Consider the following 17,755-nt stretch of genomic DNA (forward strand, 5'->3'; position numbering starts at 1 on the left):
GCACGAACCGACCAATCACAGCCAGACAACAGCATTACCTGCTTCACGGTCACAGACAAAGGTTTGTGACTTGATTTTTATGCATCGTCTCAGAGCTTGTTCGAAACCAGTGAGCTGAGACTTTGCAGGATGAAGTGTAGTTGCTGAGAATCTCGACCAGGATTTACTTTCAGATTCATCTCCTGGCTTTCAGGCGATTCTGTCGAAGGTAAGTTCTTCACTTATGCTCAAAAACTTTGATAAACTTTGATGCTTCTAATAATTCTAATAATAAAAATACTTTATTATACAGTTAATGCACAAATAATAGTGTAATTATTTAATTTTATTTTTCAGATTTCATCATGGTCATCCTTCAAAATTACCTGAATGTTTTTTTCTCTCTGTCTCTGCTGGGCAGCCCGGGTCCTGCTAAAGCAGACGGTAGGAACAACTAAAAAAATGGAAAAAATACAAAAGAGATCACAATTTAGTTGATCACAAATCATGCTTGCGTATTACTTGAAGCCATGGTTCTGTGAGAAAGTCAGCTGATTGTAAAAAAGTCAAAATCATCTAAAACAAACCTCACGTATATCATGTAGAGCCATTAAAGACCACAAGGTGAAAGGTGGAAAAGCATGATGTAATACTGTAGACAGTTTAACTGACTCCAGATTCAGCTCCTGCTGACTAAATAAGTAAAGAAGAAAAAAATGTTCTTCACACGTTCCTTTTAAAGTGGCCGGGTCTGTAAAAGTGGCCGCAAAACACACTGATGATGATTTCTAAAGCAAAAAGATAATTACCCATTAGGGTAATTTTTGACAATGAACAAAAAAAGAGTTGCAATGAGACTAACAGTTAGGTTTATAAGTGGTTTTTTTTCTTTCTTTTTGTGATTGAGCTTCCGTACACCATCACAGTGCGTTTCAAATCAAACAATCTATGGGTTAAATTCAATGTTAACAAAAGCATTGACTTAACTTTGAGGAATTTTTATACAGTCCCCCATTTTCAGATGTTCAAAGGTAAGTGGACTCACAGAATTTTAAGGGTTATAAAGGTTGATTTTTTTTTTAGAGCTGTGCCAGCTCTTTTAGATGTTTTCTATCTTTTGAGTCTAAAGTATGAAAAAGGGCTTCTTGAAGATGTCTCTTGGACTGGTAGATCCACCCAACCCCTCATCGAGTGTTCTTTACTTTGTTAGATGTTTTAAGGCTGTTTTTCTTAACCATGGAAATAATTCAATTTTCGTTGCTTTTTGTGGTCTTTCTGGCTTTTTGTTGTTGGTGAGTTGGTTGGTGCATGCAAGCTTTGTAAGAATGAGGCAGATTGCTGATTACTACTAAAGTTTTTGCTGTCTCTCTGACCGGGTTGTTTTGCCTTTTCAGCCCAATAATGGAGTTTCACTGAAAAGCCTGGAATAAACTCCACTCTTTTTGCTGCTTAATAACCAGAGAACAGAACCTCCCTGCCAGTCAATTGTCCAATTAATTATGAACCTCTAAAAATGGGACATTATGCATAAAACAGTTCAAACACTTCAATAATATAGTAATTATTTAATTCAGATGAAAAATTTAAAACATATTTCGTTTCAACAGACAAACAAACCAAAGAAAAAACCCAACCCTGTTTAAATATGAACATAATTGAGGTTTCCCAACACACTGCGACAACTCTCAGTTTTAACTAAAACTGAAAAAGGATCAAACTCAATGCAGAAGCTGAATTAAGTGTCTTAATTACTTGAAAACCAGACTGTACACACTCCTTTCAGGAATGAAAAATGTTCTTTTTTCATATAATACCCAGCAAAACCAGTTAAGAAGCTCCAAAAGTGATTTGCTTCCACAACAATGTATGGTGAAAATCTACCAGTGGATCTATCAACATCCACTGCTCATTTCCAACCAAAATACACAACAAAGTCTGGACATTGTCCAATGATCAGGAAATCCATCCAGAAAGACAGTCTCAAGATCTCATAAATAAATTAGAATACATGATCAATAAACAGCATTCAGTATTGTAATAGGAAAGTTATGTAACGTCCAGAAGGTTCTGAAGGTAAAACCTTCTCCCTTTGTTCAGATTTCCTGCTGTGGAAGCACTTTTTTATAAAAACGATGTATTTTTCTCTCAGTGCCTAGGTTCAGTCTATGGGGGGAAGTGGCTAATTTCACTGCAGGATGCAGCCACTGGACACTAAAGCATCAGATCACCATCCCCCCCCTGCAAGAGCTCACAGTCTGCTTCTACCTGAATCTAGAGAAGGTACTGATGATAAATGTCCTGCAGTTATAACTGGTTTAACTGTCACAGGGATATTTTTAAAGGTGCCGAACAGTTAAAGAAATGAAATCTCACTAACTCCAAACATGTCTAGACCATAGGTTCCTCACCGTGGACCGCCTTTATGTACCGACATCCAAAGGCACAGTATGCTGAGCTGGGGCTGGGGTTTAAGGCGGGTCATTTAGTGGTCTGGTTGTTTGGCGTGGAGTGGAGGACCCAGAAGATCGTCCTCCTTGAGTCACAGTGGTACCCACTATGCCTGACCTGGTCACATACGAAAGACAGACCTGCCCTATACCTTAAAGGGACCCTGCTGAACCTCACGGCAGGTGGGTTTCCTCTCATCGTGTGTTCTTTAAAAGCCTAATTTTATTCTGGGATTAGAAATAAAGATTGGTGAAGAAATAAAGATGTTTTTTAGAAATGGCTTTTGGGATCTAGAAGTCTGATCCTCTCAGTTTTCTCCTGTAACTGATTCTGATTTTCCTACACAGGCTGTCAGGCAATACTGAATGCAGGTGCTCCTTTTCAGTCTATTATCTAAAACTTGTCTGGCTGGAACATCTCAATGATTTATATATTGATAACACGGTTGCATCAAGTGATAATCTGCTTACAAAGGTCACTATCAAGAGTTATAGCCGTCTTGTGTTTTTGCTCATGACGTCTTAAATGAATCTGGGCTACAGCTACATTCCCTGTTTAGAAAATGATATGGAAAACCTGCCTTGGCTGTTTCAGTGATTTTTTTAGTCTTTCCTTGACCACCTTTTGTATGCCTTCCCTCTCTCACAGTCCTCTATGGAGCTGCTTCTTCTGCCTCCTCTTCGTGCTCCACACTGGCCCCCAATGGATCGCTCACTCTGGGATCAGGACATTTCATTGTAAATGGCAACATAAAGATCATTCCTATATCCCGTGTGTCGGGAAAACTCTCTCTGTTTCGGATGTGGGGGAGAGAACGCAGCAGCAAGGAAGTGGCATCAATGAACTGTACAGAGGGGGATGTTGTGAAGTGGGAGAGAAACAACTGGGACACTCAGATCTGTGCTCCACTACAAGATTGCAGCCTGAATTGCAGTGAGCATGCAACTTACAAACCCTGAATACTTTCACTTGAAACCTTTGCCGTTATCATCTGATTTTATTTTACTGCAGTAAATGCCACATTCATCAAGCTTTTTCCAGCCTCAGCGATAGTTTGTTGGCTGTCTGTGGTGTATCCCCTCACATTAAATACTCACCACCTGTCTATTTGGCAGTTAAGTAAATGTAAAAACAAATTCATAATCAATTAGATGAAAATTCGAAGCATTAATCAAGCAGCTTGTTTCATCTCTACAAAACTGGAACAGTCTACAGTTTCAATAAGATGATAAATGTTGACACTTTTACTTGTTAATGATTCTAATTTCTTGGCTACTAAATGCAGGAAATTTATGAAAAAAAAACATTCCAGTTTTTCTCAGAAATATGGAAGAAGTCAGAACTCATGACCCCCAAAGATTTTTTTCTTTTACTGGCCCTAATCCTCTTTCATAGCACTATAGAGCTTAGTTTACATAAGAAAATTCCTTTCACACAGTCTGTTCAGCCATATGAAAAACGCAGTATTAGTTCCACGTGAATCTTTCCCTCTAGCTGAAAGCGCTGCTCCAGTTTTAGGTCAGTGCAGATAGGAAAAAATACAGTTTGATCTTTTCTTCATATCGTAATACAAAATATATAGTTTATGACAGTGGTTCTCAACCTATGGGGCAGGTCGCAGTCGTGGGGCAGGGAGACACACCAGGTGGCTGCTGGTGAAACTAAGCTGAATAAATGTATTTTTTTAGGAAAAATAAAAATGCTGATGCTTTTACACAGACTTTCAATTAAGTCAAGTCCGACTTGGATCCTTTTAATTGTTAATGATTGATGGAAACGGTGGGCTGTAAAGTCATTTTACTCTGCAGGCTTCTGAGGTTTGAGAGCTACTGGTTTATAATAATAAGCAGCCATTATTAAATAGAGGCAGAGTGATGTGGGGATTTTTAAGACTGATACCAATATTTAGTGATTCAATAATCCAATATATCGACTGATACTTTTTTCTTTATTCAGACAAAAAAAACCCAGAGATTTCTCAGCATTTGTTATCTGTAGTTATTTATGAGTCCTCACTAAGATAATATGACAATTTCTCCCTTCTCTCCTTTACTTTCAAGCCCAGTGGTATATTGGTCAGGTTCAAATATTTATAAGATAAAGAAAAAAATCTGTCAAACTGTAAAAAATACATATATATATAAATATATACACACTGAAGTAGGCTTGAAAGTTATCACTCTTGTTTTTTTATGGTCTTAAATGAAATCTACAAACATTTAATGCAGTTTTATGTTCTCTTTGGCAGCATGGTCCATTTACCAAGTGAAACTGATAATTACTATTATTCGTCAGGATGAGAACAAAACTGAGATCTACACAGCCAGAGACATCGCACACCAATGGGTAAAACAAACAAAAACTTAAAAAAAAAAGGTTTATTCATCTATTTTTAAATTCTTGAAAAACTGTTATAAGAATAATTATTTTTATTACCTCTACCAATGAGTTCATGTCATTTATTCCATTTTTTAAAATATATATTCTGAAGAGAAATTCACAGACTCAATCCAGATATTGTTTTGGATCCAGGAATTTTGTGCGTGCTGTGGCGGGAATTTGTGTAGGGTCAGACTTCTCGTCATTTATTTCTCTGAAAAATTCCAGACCCTGCTGCTTTGGACTTCATTATACTGTGCAGGCTTTACTTTACATTTATTCAGCAGCAGTAAATCTCAGCGGCTATAACACTACCTTCTGCTCTTTGTTGTTCCTGCAGCTCAGACAGGAGCTGCCGAGCGACATCTATTTACACATAGTATCTGTGTTTGAACTATCCAGGTAGGAGATGATTTACATTTGCAATAAAATTCATTTGAATCTCACTGTGTGTCACACAATTAAATCTTGTTTTATAGTACATGTCAGAGGGGAGGAACAAATGGGCCATAAGGTTACTGAGTTTCTTTGATTTTCTTATTTTCAGATCCAATACAGAAGACCTCGTAAAAACACCATATGAAGACCAGCTGGTAAGAACATCAGAGCTCAACTGATGCATCAGGTTGATGTATGTATGAGGGGATGTTATCTTAATGCAAATATAGCTGTGTCTGTTTGGCCAGTAGGACAGTAGGAGTGTAAGACCTGGACAGCATCTTTATCAGCATCTTGTTTCATACGTATTAAATGTTCTTCTATTCTTCAGATGCGGTTCAGTCCCTCCAGTGTCAACAGGTAATATGATAGAGAGTTACAGTTCCCAGAATATTGTGTGATTTCTATCTGACTTTTTTTTTTTTTTAATGTACAGACATGTTTCTTTCATTTGTATATAAAACAAAACAAAAAATTTTTGTAATCTGGGAAAAACATTCATCTTAATAGAAAAAAACCTTGGTTGGGCTTTAACTTTGGTTAAAGAGCCCAAAATAATCGAAATACCTGAAAAGCATTGTTGTAGAAGAGAATAAGAACGTGGTATCTAAAGCATGACTTTGTGTCTTCCTTGTAGTTTTCGCTGCAACGTATATGTGAATGTCATCCCTGCTGTGGATGTGGCAGATGTGCAGTCTCTAATAGCCACGAGGCTTAAAAATCCCTACAACGACCCCAGTGGTTTGTTACAGCTGTGGGCTGATGCAGAAAACATACACACCACACCTGTCGGTAGGAAACAATTCTCAACAGAAACTGATAATAGTTAATAAAAACTAATTATAGTTCTTATTCGTACATAATAACCAAAAAACTTTATATTTTTTATAATCTCATTTGGCTTTCATAACAGTTTCTTCCTGGTCTTGCCTTGTTTTTTTAAATTTGGTATTTTTCAAAAGTCTCTTTTGTTGCAAATAGTTTTTAATAGTTTTCTTTCCAGAAACTTGCTTTGGATGAAACGTTTGTGTGATCTTTATTTGAATCCAATAAATCCCAAGTTTTCCATTAGTTTCAGTATTTCAGATTCTGTTTTCTTGGTCGAATAATCTCTGCAAAGCTTTGCAGTAGCTTTAGGTCATTACCTTGGTATATGCACCAACAAGCAATCAGTTTAAGTTTGCAAGTTTTTAATGTTCTCCAGCTTTTCTGCAGACACAGAGGAGGAATATCAAACTGAATTCACATTTATATTCCCAAATTTTAATTGACAAACTGGACTTTCTTGAGTGCATAACGTTCAATCACAAAAATTAATTTATCTAATTAGTAATGAAATAAATGAAATTTTAAGGGTGTTTTTATATTTATTTCCATTTTTATATATTTATCTATATTTTAACATGAACAAATATCATTTTGATTGAAGCGTTTGTGCATACATTTGGACTAACCGTTACAGAAACAACATTTTTGTAATAACAAATATTGTTCATTTAAAGTAGACGTGGCATAAACTGTTCATTGTGTGTTGGTCTAACCAATTAATAAGCACTGTACGTGTGCGGTCTTGTGAAGTATTTGCAGAAAAACTCATTGTGGGTCTCTGACATGCATCTTCCAGATGGTTTCTTAGTTGAAACCAGCAGCTCCAGTACGATGACACAGCCTTCTCCGGTGACAAATATTACCTCTACAACCACAATACCATCCTCCACACCCTTTTCTACCACCGAATTTAGACCCCCAACCACAAGCATCATCACAAGTACAAGTTCTACTACCGTAGCCACGCCCATGACCATTGCCACAAACCCTGAAAATGTCTCCGGTCAGTTTCACAACTGCATGTACGGTTCATCTGACATCATAAATTACTTGGTGAAAACTTTCTGATCTGTCTCAATTTCCTTTGCAGAACTGTATTTTCAGGTTAAGGTGAACGTGTCGATAACAGGCGGCTGTGACTCAGAACAGATCCTTAGGTCCTGGGTAAGTCTTACAGAACACCCAAGCTCTTATTTTAAGATACAGGAAACTATTTTTCCTTCACCTGGTTAAATATAGGGGTGTAAAATCCTGACAGCAGAAGTAATGCAGTAAAAATGAATGCTAACTTCCTCTTCACAGCTCAACAATAGCCTACCAAACAACTTGATGACAGTGCTTGAATTTCAGCTGGTCCCCAAAGCTCAAAGGTAGAGTACCACACATCAACTCACCCAGTTCCAGAAATATGTCACATTCTGATGAACGCAAAGGTCTTTCAATTTGAACAACTTAAGTTACTGATCTCACTTCCAGAAATCATCCTAAGCTGCAGTCAGAATACCCTACCAGAGTAAGTAAGCATAAAAAATATGTCAGTGACTTCTTAAACCAAAAGGCTGTTTCTCCCCTGAAAGCTTCATCTTCATCCTTTTTACTCTTTCCCAGGTATTAGCAGACACAGTTTCAAGGTAAGCTTTGTGTGTCTCCGTACAATTTTATTTAGAACTGATTACAATAAACAAAAAATTTGAAATTCTGCCTGGAGGAGGAGGAAACTGGCTGCTACGTTGTTCATTTTTATTTGCCTTTACGCAGATAATATTAAAAAAGTATAACATCATGATGTTATATTTGCTATGTACATGAGCGCATTGTCATTCTGCAAACCATATTTAGCTCTGTTACTTCCAGAAGAGAGAGCTGTATTTTCCAGGTCCAAGTCATGATGCAGTCAGACATACATGAAATCGAAGAGAAGATACGAAACATACTGCTGACACCTTATAATCAGGGGTCCATCTCCATACTCACTGAGGACATAGAGATAAGCCAGATATGTGAGTTAAAAAAAAGGGGGGGGGGGACCCAGCCCTGAAAATCTTCTCATTTTGATCTCTTTCTCAAACATCTCACTGTTCCAGTGTCGTTTAAGTGCAATGCAGAAATGCGCCAAACCCTGAAAGGCCTGTTTGTGTGGCCTGAAACTTCAGGAGGAGAAACTGCCAATCAAACGTGCCCAAAGAACCCGGACCACCACGCCACTCGACACTGGTGAGAGCTCGGACTGTTAATCATTTTTCATTTGTAGTCCAAGTGAAACATCTCACAAAATATGTGATTAAATGGCAACAGGTCAGTGACATGGTTGAGTTTAAAAGCAGCATAGTGTGAAAGACTGCTGGGCAACTCGCTGCAATGAATCTGTGGGTTTCGTCATCTATGTAGGTGACTTTTTTAAAAGCTTAGAATTATCAGGGCTGCTGGATTTGTCTACTCAACAATATAAACCTTTACTAGTGAAAAAACATTAAAAAAATTACTGGGCTTCATCCTCTTGATGCCCTGGATATCTGCAGCTAAAGTAATGGAAATCAATCCAGCAGTAAAGATTTATTAGACCAACACTGCTAAAGTACACATGCTCTGACATTTGTCCTCATGTTTACAGTTGAAGTGTGCTGTGTGTTTTATGTATTTGGCTGGCTGATAAATTTAACATATGGATACGTCTGAGTATTAATCACATCCGTTGGTATACATTTATATGGCTTTACTGCTGTTCTAAAGACTGCGTGTTGACTCAGTGTCACAACACTCAGTGATGGCTCTGCTGTAAATGCATTAATCAAGACCTCAGTGTGACTAATGAGAGGTTAAATGATCGGTAATTCTCAGAATCAAAATGGCTCACAGCTGTGTGAGGTCTCACATAATGTCACCAATCCATCCAATTAACCTCATTTCTGTTGTTGGGTAGTTAGCCGATGCCATTTATTTTCCAGTAAGAGTGCGGCTAGCAAATGTTGATATGCAACATGCTGAGGTGGCAGTATAACCAGATGATGAAAATTTTAAAAAAAGGTTAAAGGTTTTACTCTCTGCAGATTTTTTTATGCATTCCTCCTCTGTCCACCTTCTGTTTGACAGTAAAGGCAAGCTCAATACCCATTGGATGGCTCCAGAGCTGGAAGACTGTGGTCCAGTGGTGGAGACCATCCCTGACCTGTACCATGTCAGTGTAACTGCCGGTCAGTCACAGACTTTTTTCCCAGCTCTAAAATTACCCAAACATCTGTATTTCCAACATAAACCCTGTTACATATTAGACATGTGCTGTGTTACAAGTTAGAATGGGATAAAAATGCCTGTTTCACAAGTTGTGCCATTTCACTTCCAGATAGTGCTCAGGATGTGGTAGATATGATTGAAGTCTTACTGAGTAACCACTCCACACTCAACTATGACGAACTGACGATAGTCCTCAACAAGCTGCAGGACATCATTAACGTCAGTGTGGTCACACCAGAGCTGGGCCAAGCTCTTCTCAACATTATTTCAAACATACTGAAATCTGAGAGCAACCTGGTGCCTTTTACTAACAAGTAAGGAATGAATGCAGAACGAGAAATAAACTTTTCCAACAATCTGATGTGGGGACACTAAAATCTTCTGTTTTCTCTCCAGCATCCTGAATATTACAGAAGCAATGGGAGACAGGATAGTGGGTTATGAGGGTTCCTCCACCCTGGTCGCTCCAGCCATCGGCATCGCAGTGGTGGATGTAGTTCCTGGAGAGTTTAACAGTTTAATGATTGGAGTGGCGTCTGATGCTACTGGCAAAAAACCCGAGGTCGGCAAAATTTCTCTGTAAATTTTCTTCCTCATTCTGTTGCTCGCTTCGAACTTCAGCAGGTCTACTCGACTATGTCTACAAGGCTGCTGCCATGTGATTGGCTGATTTAATATTTTGTCATTTGCCCCATCTCTCTCCCCTCGCTCCATCTCAGCAGCTTGCTTCCTCTTCCTGAGCCTGGTTCTGCTGGAGGTCTCTTCCTGTTAAAAGGGAGTTTTTCCTTCCCAATGTTGCCAAGTGCTTGTTCATAGGGCAGTCCTGTGCTTGTTGGGGTTCCTCTCTAATATTGTAGGGTCTTTATGTTATAATATAAAGTGCCTACAGGCCACTGTTGTTGTCAACTGGAACTATATAAATAAAACTGAATGTCTGCATTAAGAAGCAGGTGAACAGGTGTTACAAAAGGTTTCCACATGTGGAATAAAACATGCTACTTTGAACCAATAAATGTAGGCTTTTCTACAGTCATTGCTTTGAACAGTGCTGTTTGCAGCAGCTTGAAACTGACACTAAACATTGTCTTTCTTGGCGATATTTAAGCAAACATACAGATGAGTCTGTACTTACCGCATTAATGCTGCTCAAATTGTCTGCAGTGCATCTCAGAAATCAACAGTGCTGTTAGCTGAAACATGTTGCCTGAGCTTTAAAAAGAATTAAGAAAATTTGTCTTTATAGATTTTTATCAACAGGTATCCCCTCAACAGCACACTGGCTTTCATCTCCCTCCCATCTGCCCTGCAGCACTGCTTCCCCCAACAAGCCCCAAATCAGACCCGACCGAGAATCCAGTTTCAGTTCTACGCCATCGCGTCGCTCTTTAAGGTGGTATTTTCTATGAAGCCACTTCTTTGTGAAGAATTGCTCCTAGATGCTTATTAGTGAAACATGTTATTCATATGTACTGTGTTTTAACTTCAGGGGAGACAAATAGATCAGACCCTCAACACTTTTGTGGTGGCAGCCAGTGTGACCAACGCCAGCTGTCCAATCAAAGACCTGGAAGAAGATATTGAAGTCACACTCCAACATCTTATACCAAACACAGTAGGAGAGGTTGTTCTATCAATATACACTGCGTGTAATGAAAGCACCTTTAATCAATGAATGCATTAATGTTTCTTTTGTCTCTGATTAAGCCTTACAAGCAGGTCGAGTGTGTGTACTGGAACTTCAATAAAAACAGTACGTCCTGATCTCAGTCCTATTCTTCCAAATCAAATCAACTCTGGAAGAAGCGGGCCACATTAAACATTACTCTTCTCATGCAGATGGACAAGGAGACTGGGACAATTATGGATGTCGGAAATACAACAGCAGCCCTTACTACACAACCTGCCTGTGTGATCATCTCACACACTTTGGAGTTCTTCTGGTACAAACTACTACTTTAATATTGTTTTTCTGTTTCCTAAAAAGCACATTTTGGCAGAGCACTTTAAAGTTTTGGTAACAGCAGCAACAATACACACACTACTAATTATGTTTTTCTTTTTCTTGTATCAAACTGAATTGCAGTGGTGTCAATATGCTTTGACCAGGCTTAACCAGCAGAGGGCACTAAAGGAATAATATTTAAAAATAAACTACTGCAAAGAAAAGTTTGAAACAGTTCATTATGTTCGAGTAACTCCCGACAACATATACTGTAATGGGATTGCTGTTTTGCAACAATTGCACCATTATTAATAATAATAAATATGAGAAATGCCTCCTGGGCTATTCAGTACCAAGAACGCCAAAATTAAATGAATAAATTCATCATTAAATAATTAAACGTGTCTGTAATTAATTAAAAATTGAAATAAATACATAATGTATTGAATCTATAATTAATTTCTAATACATTTTATTTAAAAAGATTTACTTATTTCGCTAATTATTCCATGGTTTCTGTGGTGCAGACCAGTGTCCCTTATTCATTACTCTGTGGCTTTCAGCCTACAGAGTAATGAATGCCTACCGAAGAGGATTTTTTTAACCACTTTAAATTATTTGATTAACAAGTTGTTTCCTTTACATAAATTAATGTCAGATTTTTTCCCCTATATAATTAAACACAATAAAAATACATAAAACCCCATTCCTATACTTTATCACTGAGCTATGATGAAACTAATTTTACTATAAGTGCTAGAGATAGTAAAAGTGTTTCAGTGTAGTAGTGGTTAGACAGATGCTGGGCTTTACTTGCATATGGGAACAGTTAGGAACAGGATCAGCCAAGAGCTAATAATGCACACTGGAAAATACAGCCCTGTAACCAAACGTCTCCATGTCTCCAGGATGTCGCCAGGACTCAGTTGGACCCTGCTAATGAGCAGATCCTGACCATTATCACCTATCTTGGTTGTGGAGTCTCGTCACTCTTCTTGGGAATTACCGTTCTCACGTACACGGCTTTCGAGTAAGCGTTTTCTGCTTACATGCAGCACAGATCTGTGGGTGCTACTACAGGCCTGTCAACACCAATTCAAATGTATGAGGAAAACTATTGTTTTAAGTGAGGCACACATTGTTTTCAGTGTTAGAAAACAGCAAAGGATATGCTGAAGTTTCACTGTCATGGTGGTATTTTAATGCATGCATTTCTCAGGTTTGTTGAGTTTACTTCACTGCTAAAGGTTTTTCTGTACGTGTATCTACATGTAGCACAAAAGTATCATAGTACCTAACCTCTCGACTTTCTCCACGATGTCTATATCTCTCTTAGAAAGCTTCGTAGAGACTACCCCTCTCAGATTCTCATCAACCTCTCTCTGGCCCTGCTGGGCTTGAATCTGGTGTTTCTGGTCAACTCCTGGCTGTCCTCCTGGGGTCTGTACCCTCTCTGCGTGGCTGTGGCCTCCACCCTGCACTACTTCCTGCTCGCATCATTCACCTGGATGGGATTAGAGGCCGTTAACATGTACTTTGCCCTTGTTAAAGTATTCAACGCCTACGTGCCCTCTTATATGCTCAAGTTTTGTTTTCTGGGATGGGGTGAGTCACATTTTTGCATGACTGAATTTTAGTTAATGGCAACACAGAAAACATTATTACTTATATGGTGTGATGACAGCTCATAAAAATCTCTAATGGGACGCATTATGCTCATTTCCAGGTCCATCTCTAGATCGTTAGACTCTAGCAGAGATGCTCTGCATGAGTCATGGTTCCAAAATAATCTTTATCATATACTGGGCCCCAGTGCAGAGTATTAAACCATTTTGCTCCTCTCCCTTTAGGTCACCTTCTGATTGGCTGCACCTCACAAAATCAAAATTTAAACAGCAGATGGAGGGAACTGGGCCATATTAATGATTTCCCCTCTTTCTGAAATCATAAAGAGAATAAACTGCCTGACAAGGAGCTTTTTGAGCAGTGTGACACCTAAAGTATAGCCTCACAGCGATTACTTAAGAGTTTGGGTATTTTTAATATGATCATCAACAATTCTAAAAGTGCATTACATTAGACAGCTATTTTTATATAACAAAAAGGGTTAATTTTAAAAGCAATTATATTTTCTGTTTGTTTTTCTGAGGGTATGACATTGTAAGTACATACATACTTGTATGTATTTGAAATCTCCATCCAGGGCTTCCTCTGGTGATTTGCATCCTGGTGCTCATCGTGAACAAAGAGGCCTACGGCAGTCACATCTACACAGACACTTCTTCTTCTACCTTACAGCTGCTGGACAACTCTGATAACTTGTGAGTTTTGGATTCATCTTTTATTCATTTTTCATATCTTGATACATACTTGATGATCTGAAGAGAGTTGAAGGTTTCATTCAGCTTTCACATAGAATCTCTCTCTATATCTAAAGAATCTATATCTATCTCTTAGCTGGAAAAAAATGAATATCACAACATATTTTCTCCAATTACAAAAGCAAATCCATGATGTAAAACCACAAATCTTCAAAAATAGATAAAACCATTTCCTTCACATTTTATTTTCAGCCAGATCAAGCTGATCTGATGTCATATTGGAAGTCATGTAACATGGTATTACACTCTCGGGCTATCCAAACACATGATTCAAGAATGATAAGTCAGTAAGATGTTTTCATTAGTTGCAGAAGGTTCAAATACGACCACACTGATCATTCATCGTGTTCACTGATCTCGTCTACTAATGCCTCGTCTGTCTTTTTCCTGTTTGTCACCCTCCCAGCTGCTGGCTCCAGGACGATGTGACATTTTATGTGTCTGTGGTTGCCTACGCTGTGTTCATCTTTCTCTTCAACACCGGGGTAAATCATTTCACATTTCATTAAAGATTTTACTTGTCAGATTGTTATGTGTTCTCCTTATTCCTTTTAAATTCAACATGGGTACGCTGTGATCAAAGAGGAATGGAGATGGTGAGAAATAATGCTCAAGCAACTTGTGGCGTTTGAATGATGCTCAGATGGTACGAAGTGGCCCAAAGTGTGCCTAGAAAATATTCCCAACACCCTTACACCACCAGCAGCCTGAACTGTTGATATAACGCAGGATGGATCCATGCTTTAATGTTGTTTATACCAAATTATGATAATCAGAACTGATCATCAGAAATCTTCATTCTGATGCTCAGCCTGAATTTCCGCAGGTTGCCTTGACCATGTCTACATACCTAAATGCACTGAGCTGCTGCCATGTGATTGGCTGACTAGACATTTGCATTAATGAGCAGCTGAACAGTTTTATCTAACAAAGTGGCTGGTGGAGTTAGAAAAAAAACCCCTTCATATTAGACACATTCTTTATTACTGTGTAAATTTGCTTTTGACCCTTTTACCATGTGCCTGTAATCCAACCACTCTGAGGCTTCTTTTCAATCTCCTCTTAGGTTTTTGTGGTGGTTCTAATCCAGATTCGACGTATGCGAGCCAACAGCCCGGCGGGGACCAGGAGTGGAGTCATGCAGGACTTGAAAGGAGTTGCCAGTCTAACCTTGTTACTGGGGCTAACATGGACTCTTGGCTTCTTTGGCTGGGGGCCAGGCAGAATAGTTCTGCTGTATCTGTTCTCTGGACTCAACAGCCTGCAAGGTTGTCCTTTTGTACAGAGGCAGTTAATGAAAGCTCGATAACGTCCAGATAGAATTTTATTTTAAGTTTGAAAGTCATCAAGCTTATTTTTACCATATAAGTAACTGTTTAGCCTCAATCTGTTGAGGTTTTTTTGAATACTTAACGTCTCGGTCAGCCAAGTGTGTCTTTATTAGCTGACATGAACATCTGGCTGTGTTAGTTCTTCTTTTCAGTCAGTCAAAACTATTTTGAGAAGTAAGGATAGTGTAATATGCCAAAGATCAAACATTATAAACATGCACGGACTTGTAAAAAGATGGTGCTTTACTTTTAAGAAGACAACCTTTTGGGTGTTGTTGTGGATTTATTTATTGTGTGAAATTTTGCTAACCACGTGTGCAGTTTTCCACAACAACCCGCTTTGCAACCGGAGTTCAAAAGAAGCTCGGATGAGGAAAAAAAAAAAAAGATGAAAAGGAAGATTTCAAACAGCCAAATGATGCAACCATATCACAACAGCTTTCACCTCTACTGATCTCTCTTATAATACTTTCTTTTGTATGAGTGAAGCAACCACCGCTGTTTACTTCTCTATATGAAATTATTCCAGAGAAAATTAGAAATACCTGCGCGAGGAACAAAGAGCTTCAAACCCAGATCTTATCTAATCTTGAGCTCACGACCTTTTCTTACTTTTCTATTTGCTGCAGGACTTTTCATATTCTTCTTCCACTGTTTAATGAAGGAGAATGTCAGGAAACAGTGGAGGATTCACCTCTGCTTTGGCCGTTTTCGACTTGAGGAGCACTCTGGTATGGGACCCACACGTAACACAGTGTGACCTCATCAATTCAGTTCAGTTACTTTTATGGCAACCTTTTTGTCGAGGCTCATAAAGTAGTACTGAAATTAGTACATGATACTGATACTATGCAAAGACTCGATCACACTCAATCTAACAAATCTGTTTGTTTTGTTTGGTGCTGTTAAAAGTTCAACTTATGGGGTAACTTGCAATGAAAGCAAAGCAGCAAACACTACTTTGGGCTTCACTTATATTACTTGTCTGCCACTGTTGTCCAGAATGGAGCAACTCTGCTTCGATTGGAGCTCAGGCAAAGCCCAAAACAAATCCTCCGGGAGCAATAAGACCATCAGTCGGCTCAACTAAGTCCTCCTCCACAGATAGCACGTCAGCTTCCTCCAACTACAGCCAGCGAGATTCATCCTGCAAGAGACCAGATCTGGGTGAGAAAACTAGGCACCACACGTCCTGACTAAACTCATAACTATGATTCGGTCAAGACATTTCAGTACACTTATCATGAGCAAGATAAATTAAGTACATGATGACATTTCAGCGAGACGTTCATTCTTCGGTGGACTTTCCTCTGTTGACATTAAACTTCCTTGGTTCTAATCTGTTATAAGACATTTAAGCTTACAATTAAAAGTTACAGTTCATCCTGTTTAGATTCAGGCTCCTTAAAGTAAAACGATGATCACCGATCACCGTTGCATTCAGCTGCCAAAATTCACACTGAAGGTCACTGCTTACATTAATGAGACTGCACTGACGTTAAGTAATTACCAGGCTTTGTAATTAAGCTGGTTTAGACAGAAGTAAAAGGACATGTCTGTTATTCCTTAAAAAGGTTTCCGTCAACCATCTGACAGCTCAATTTCAGTTTAAACTCCCAGGTATACATTCTTCTCACACACACAGGTTTTTCACACCTCTGAATTGCTCACAGATGTTTAATTATCTTGTAGGCCTTTTTATGAATTCGTTGGCGCTTCCTCAACCTCAGAGAAGCCCTTTGGGTCCGGGAGGTCCGCCTTCCTGCAGAGGGGTGAGCCCAACACCTGGCTGGAGGAATCACGTGCTTCACTAGCAAGAATAAAGAAGAGCGCAACACATTGACTACCACTAAAGATTTGTCTTAGTGTTTTTAGCCATGTAACATGAAACTGATCAGAAATTTTGCAAATATTTATTATTAAATAAATCAATAATGTCAACTGATTCAATGTTTAGCAACTACCACTAATACAGCACTGCTTCAACCTAATGCAGTTTTATCGTGTTTAATTATTGTAGCAATTTGTGTGTCTGCAGCATCAAACTGTGTGAATGACATGTTGTGTTTTTTTAAATTCTGAAACTTTCCAGAGTGGACATATTTTACAAAATGAAAGTTATTCCATGAGGATAAGCGTAAAAAAACAACAAAAAGAAAAAAAAAAAACCAAGACCCACAGTCAAGTTTCCACAGTCCCTTTCTTAACCAGCACGATACGGTACTTGCGGGTAACATTTAATGAGGCTGCCTGCTGATGATCTGTTACTCAGTCTAAGGACTGTGATGCTCTTCTGCTCTTGATCAGTTGAGTACTGGTGCCTCTTTTTTTCCCTCCTTTGTGTTGTTCTGAGAATAAAGGCGAGCACAGCGTCGTACAAAATCTTTAGTTATTCGGCACTTTCCCACATTGACTAAATTATTAGAACCGTAACGGAGATATGCTTCAGAAAAAAGTTTGTTTATTTGAGACTATAACCCAACCCAAAGGCTGATACTGTACACACATAACAAGCCAGATAAATCAATGTTTTAACCAGCATAACCAATTTCTGCTGAGCAAATTATTTTTCTAATGATCGTTTTAAATGATATACATGTAGGTAACCCAGAATGTCACTGGACCACAGAAACAAAGTGTATTTAGTTATTCCATTAAAATCCTCAATAATTTAGAATAAATAAATGTCATTCAGAATTCTTCTCTGCTTAAATGTTATTTTAGATTAAAAAACATAAAACAAATATGCTTTTATTTCAGAATCAGGTCAACTGGAAAGTGATCCCAAAGTTTTAAGC

At 38.5% G+C, this 17,755-nt stretch overlaps 1 protein-coding gene across 1 annotated transcript; it reads left to right on the forward strand.

The window, feature by feature from the left end:
• The first annotated feature begins 344 nt into the window (after nt 1–344).
• On the forward strand, nt 345–16,771 carry adgrg4b (adhesion G protein-coupled receptor G4b). Its single transcript, XM_085363448.1, is given in 29 exon segments — nt 345–423; nt 2,129–2,259; nt 2,372–2,609; nt 3,088–3,360; nt 4,676–4,773; nt 5,147–5,208; nt 5,354–5,399; nt 5,576–5,604; nt 5,882–6,036; nt 6,869–7,075; nt 7,163–7,236; nt 7,375–7,469; nt 7,912–8,072; nt 8,157–8,286; nt 9,163–9,263; nt 9,413–9,617; nt 9,700–9,865; nt 10,547–10,693; nt 10,790–10,924; nt 11,017–11,053; nt 11,140–11,243; nt 12,154–12,275; nt 12,582–12,850; nt 13,449–13,566; nt 14,033–14,111; nt 14,693–14,894; nt 15,587–15,688; nt 15,960–16,124; nt 16,650–16,771. Coding segments are annotated over 29 exon segments (3,852 nt in total).
• The last annotated feature ends 984 nt before the right edge of the window (nt 16,772–17,755 follow it).

This window comes from Diplotaxodon limnothrissa, linkage group LG10 (assembly GCF_057381915.1).
Source record: "Diplotaxodon limnothrissa isolate DT_005_m linkage group LG10, D_limnothrissa_male_GT1.1, whole genome shotgun sequence".
In the NCBI taxonomy this organism is placed as follows: Eukaryota; Metazoa; Chordata; class Actinopteri; order Cichliformes; family Cichlidae; genus Diplotaxodon; species Diplotaxodon limnothrissa.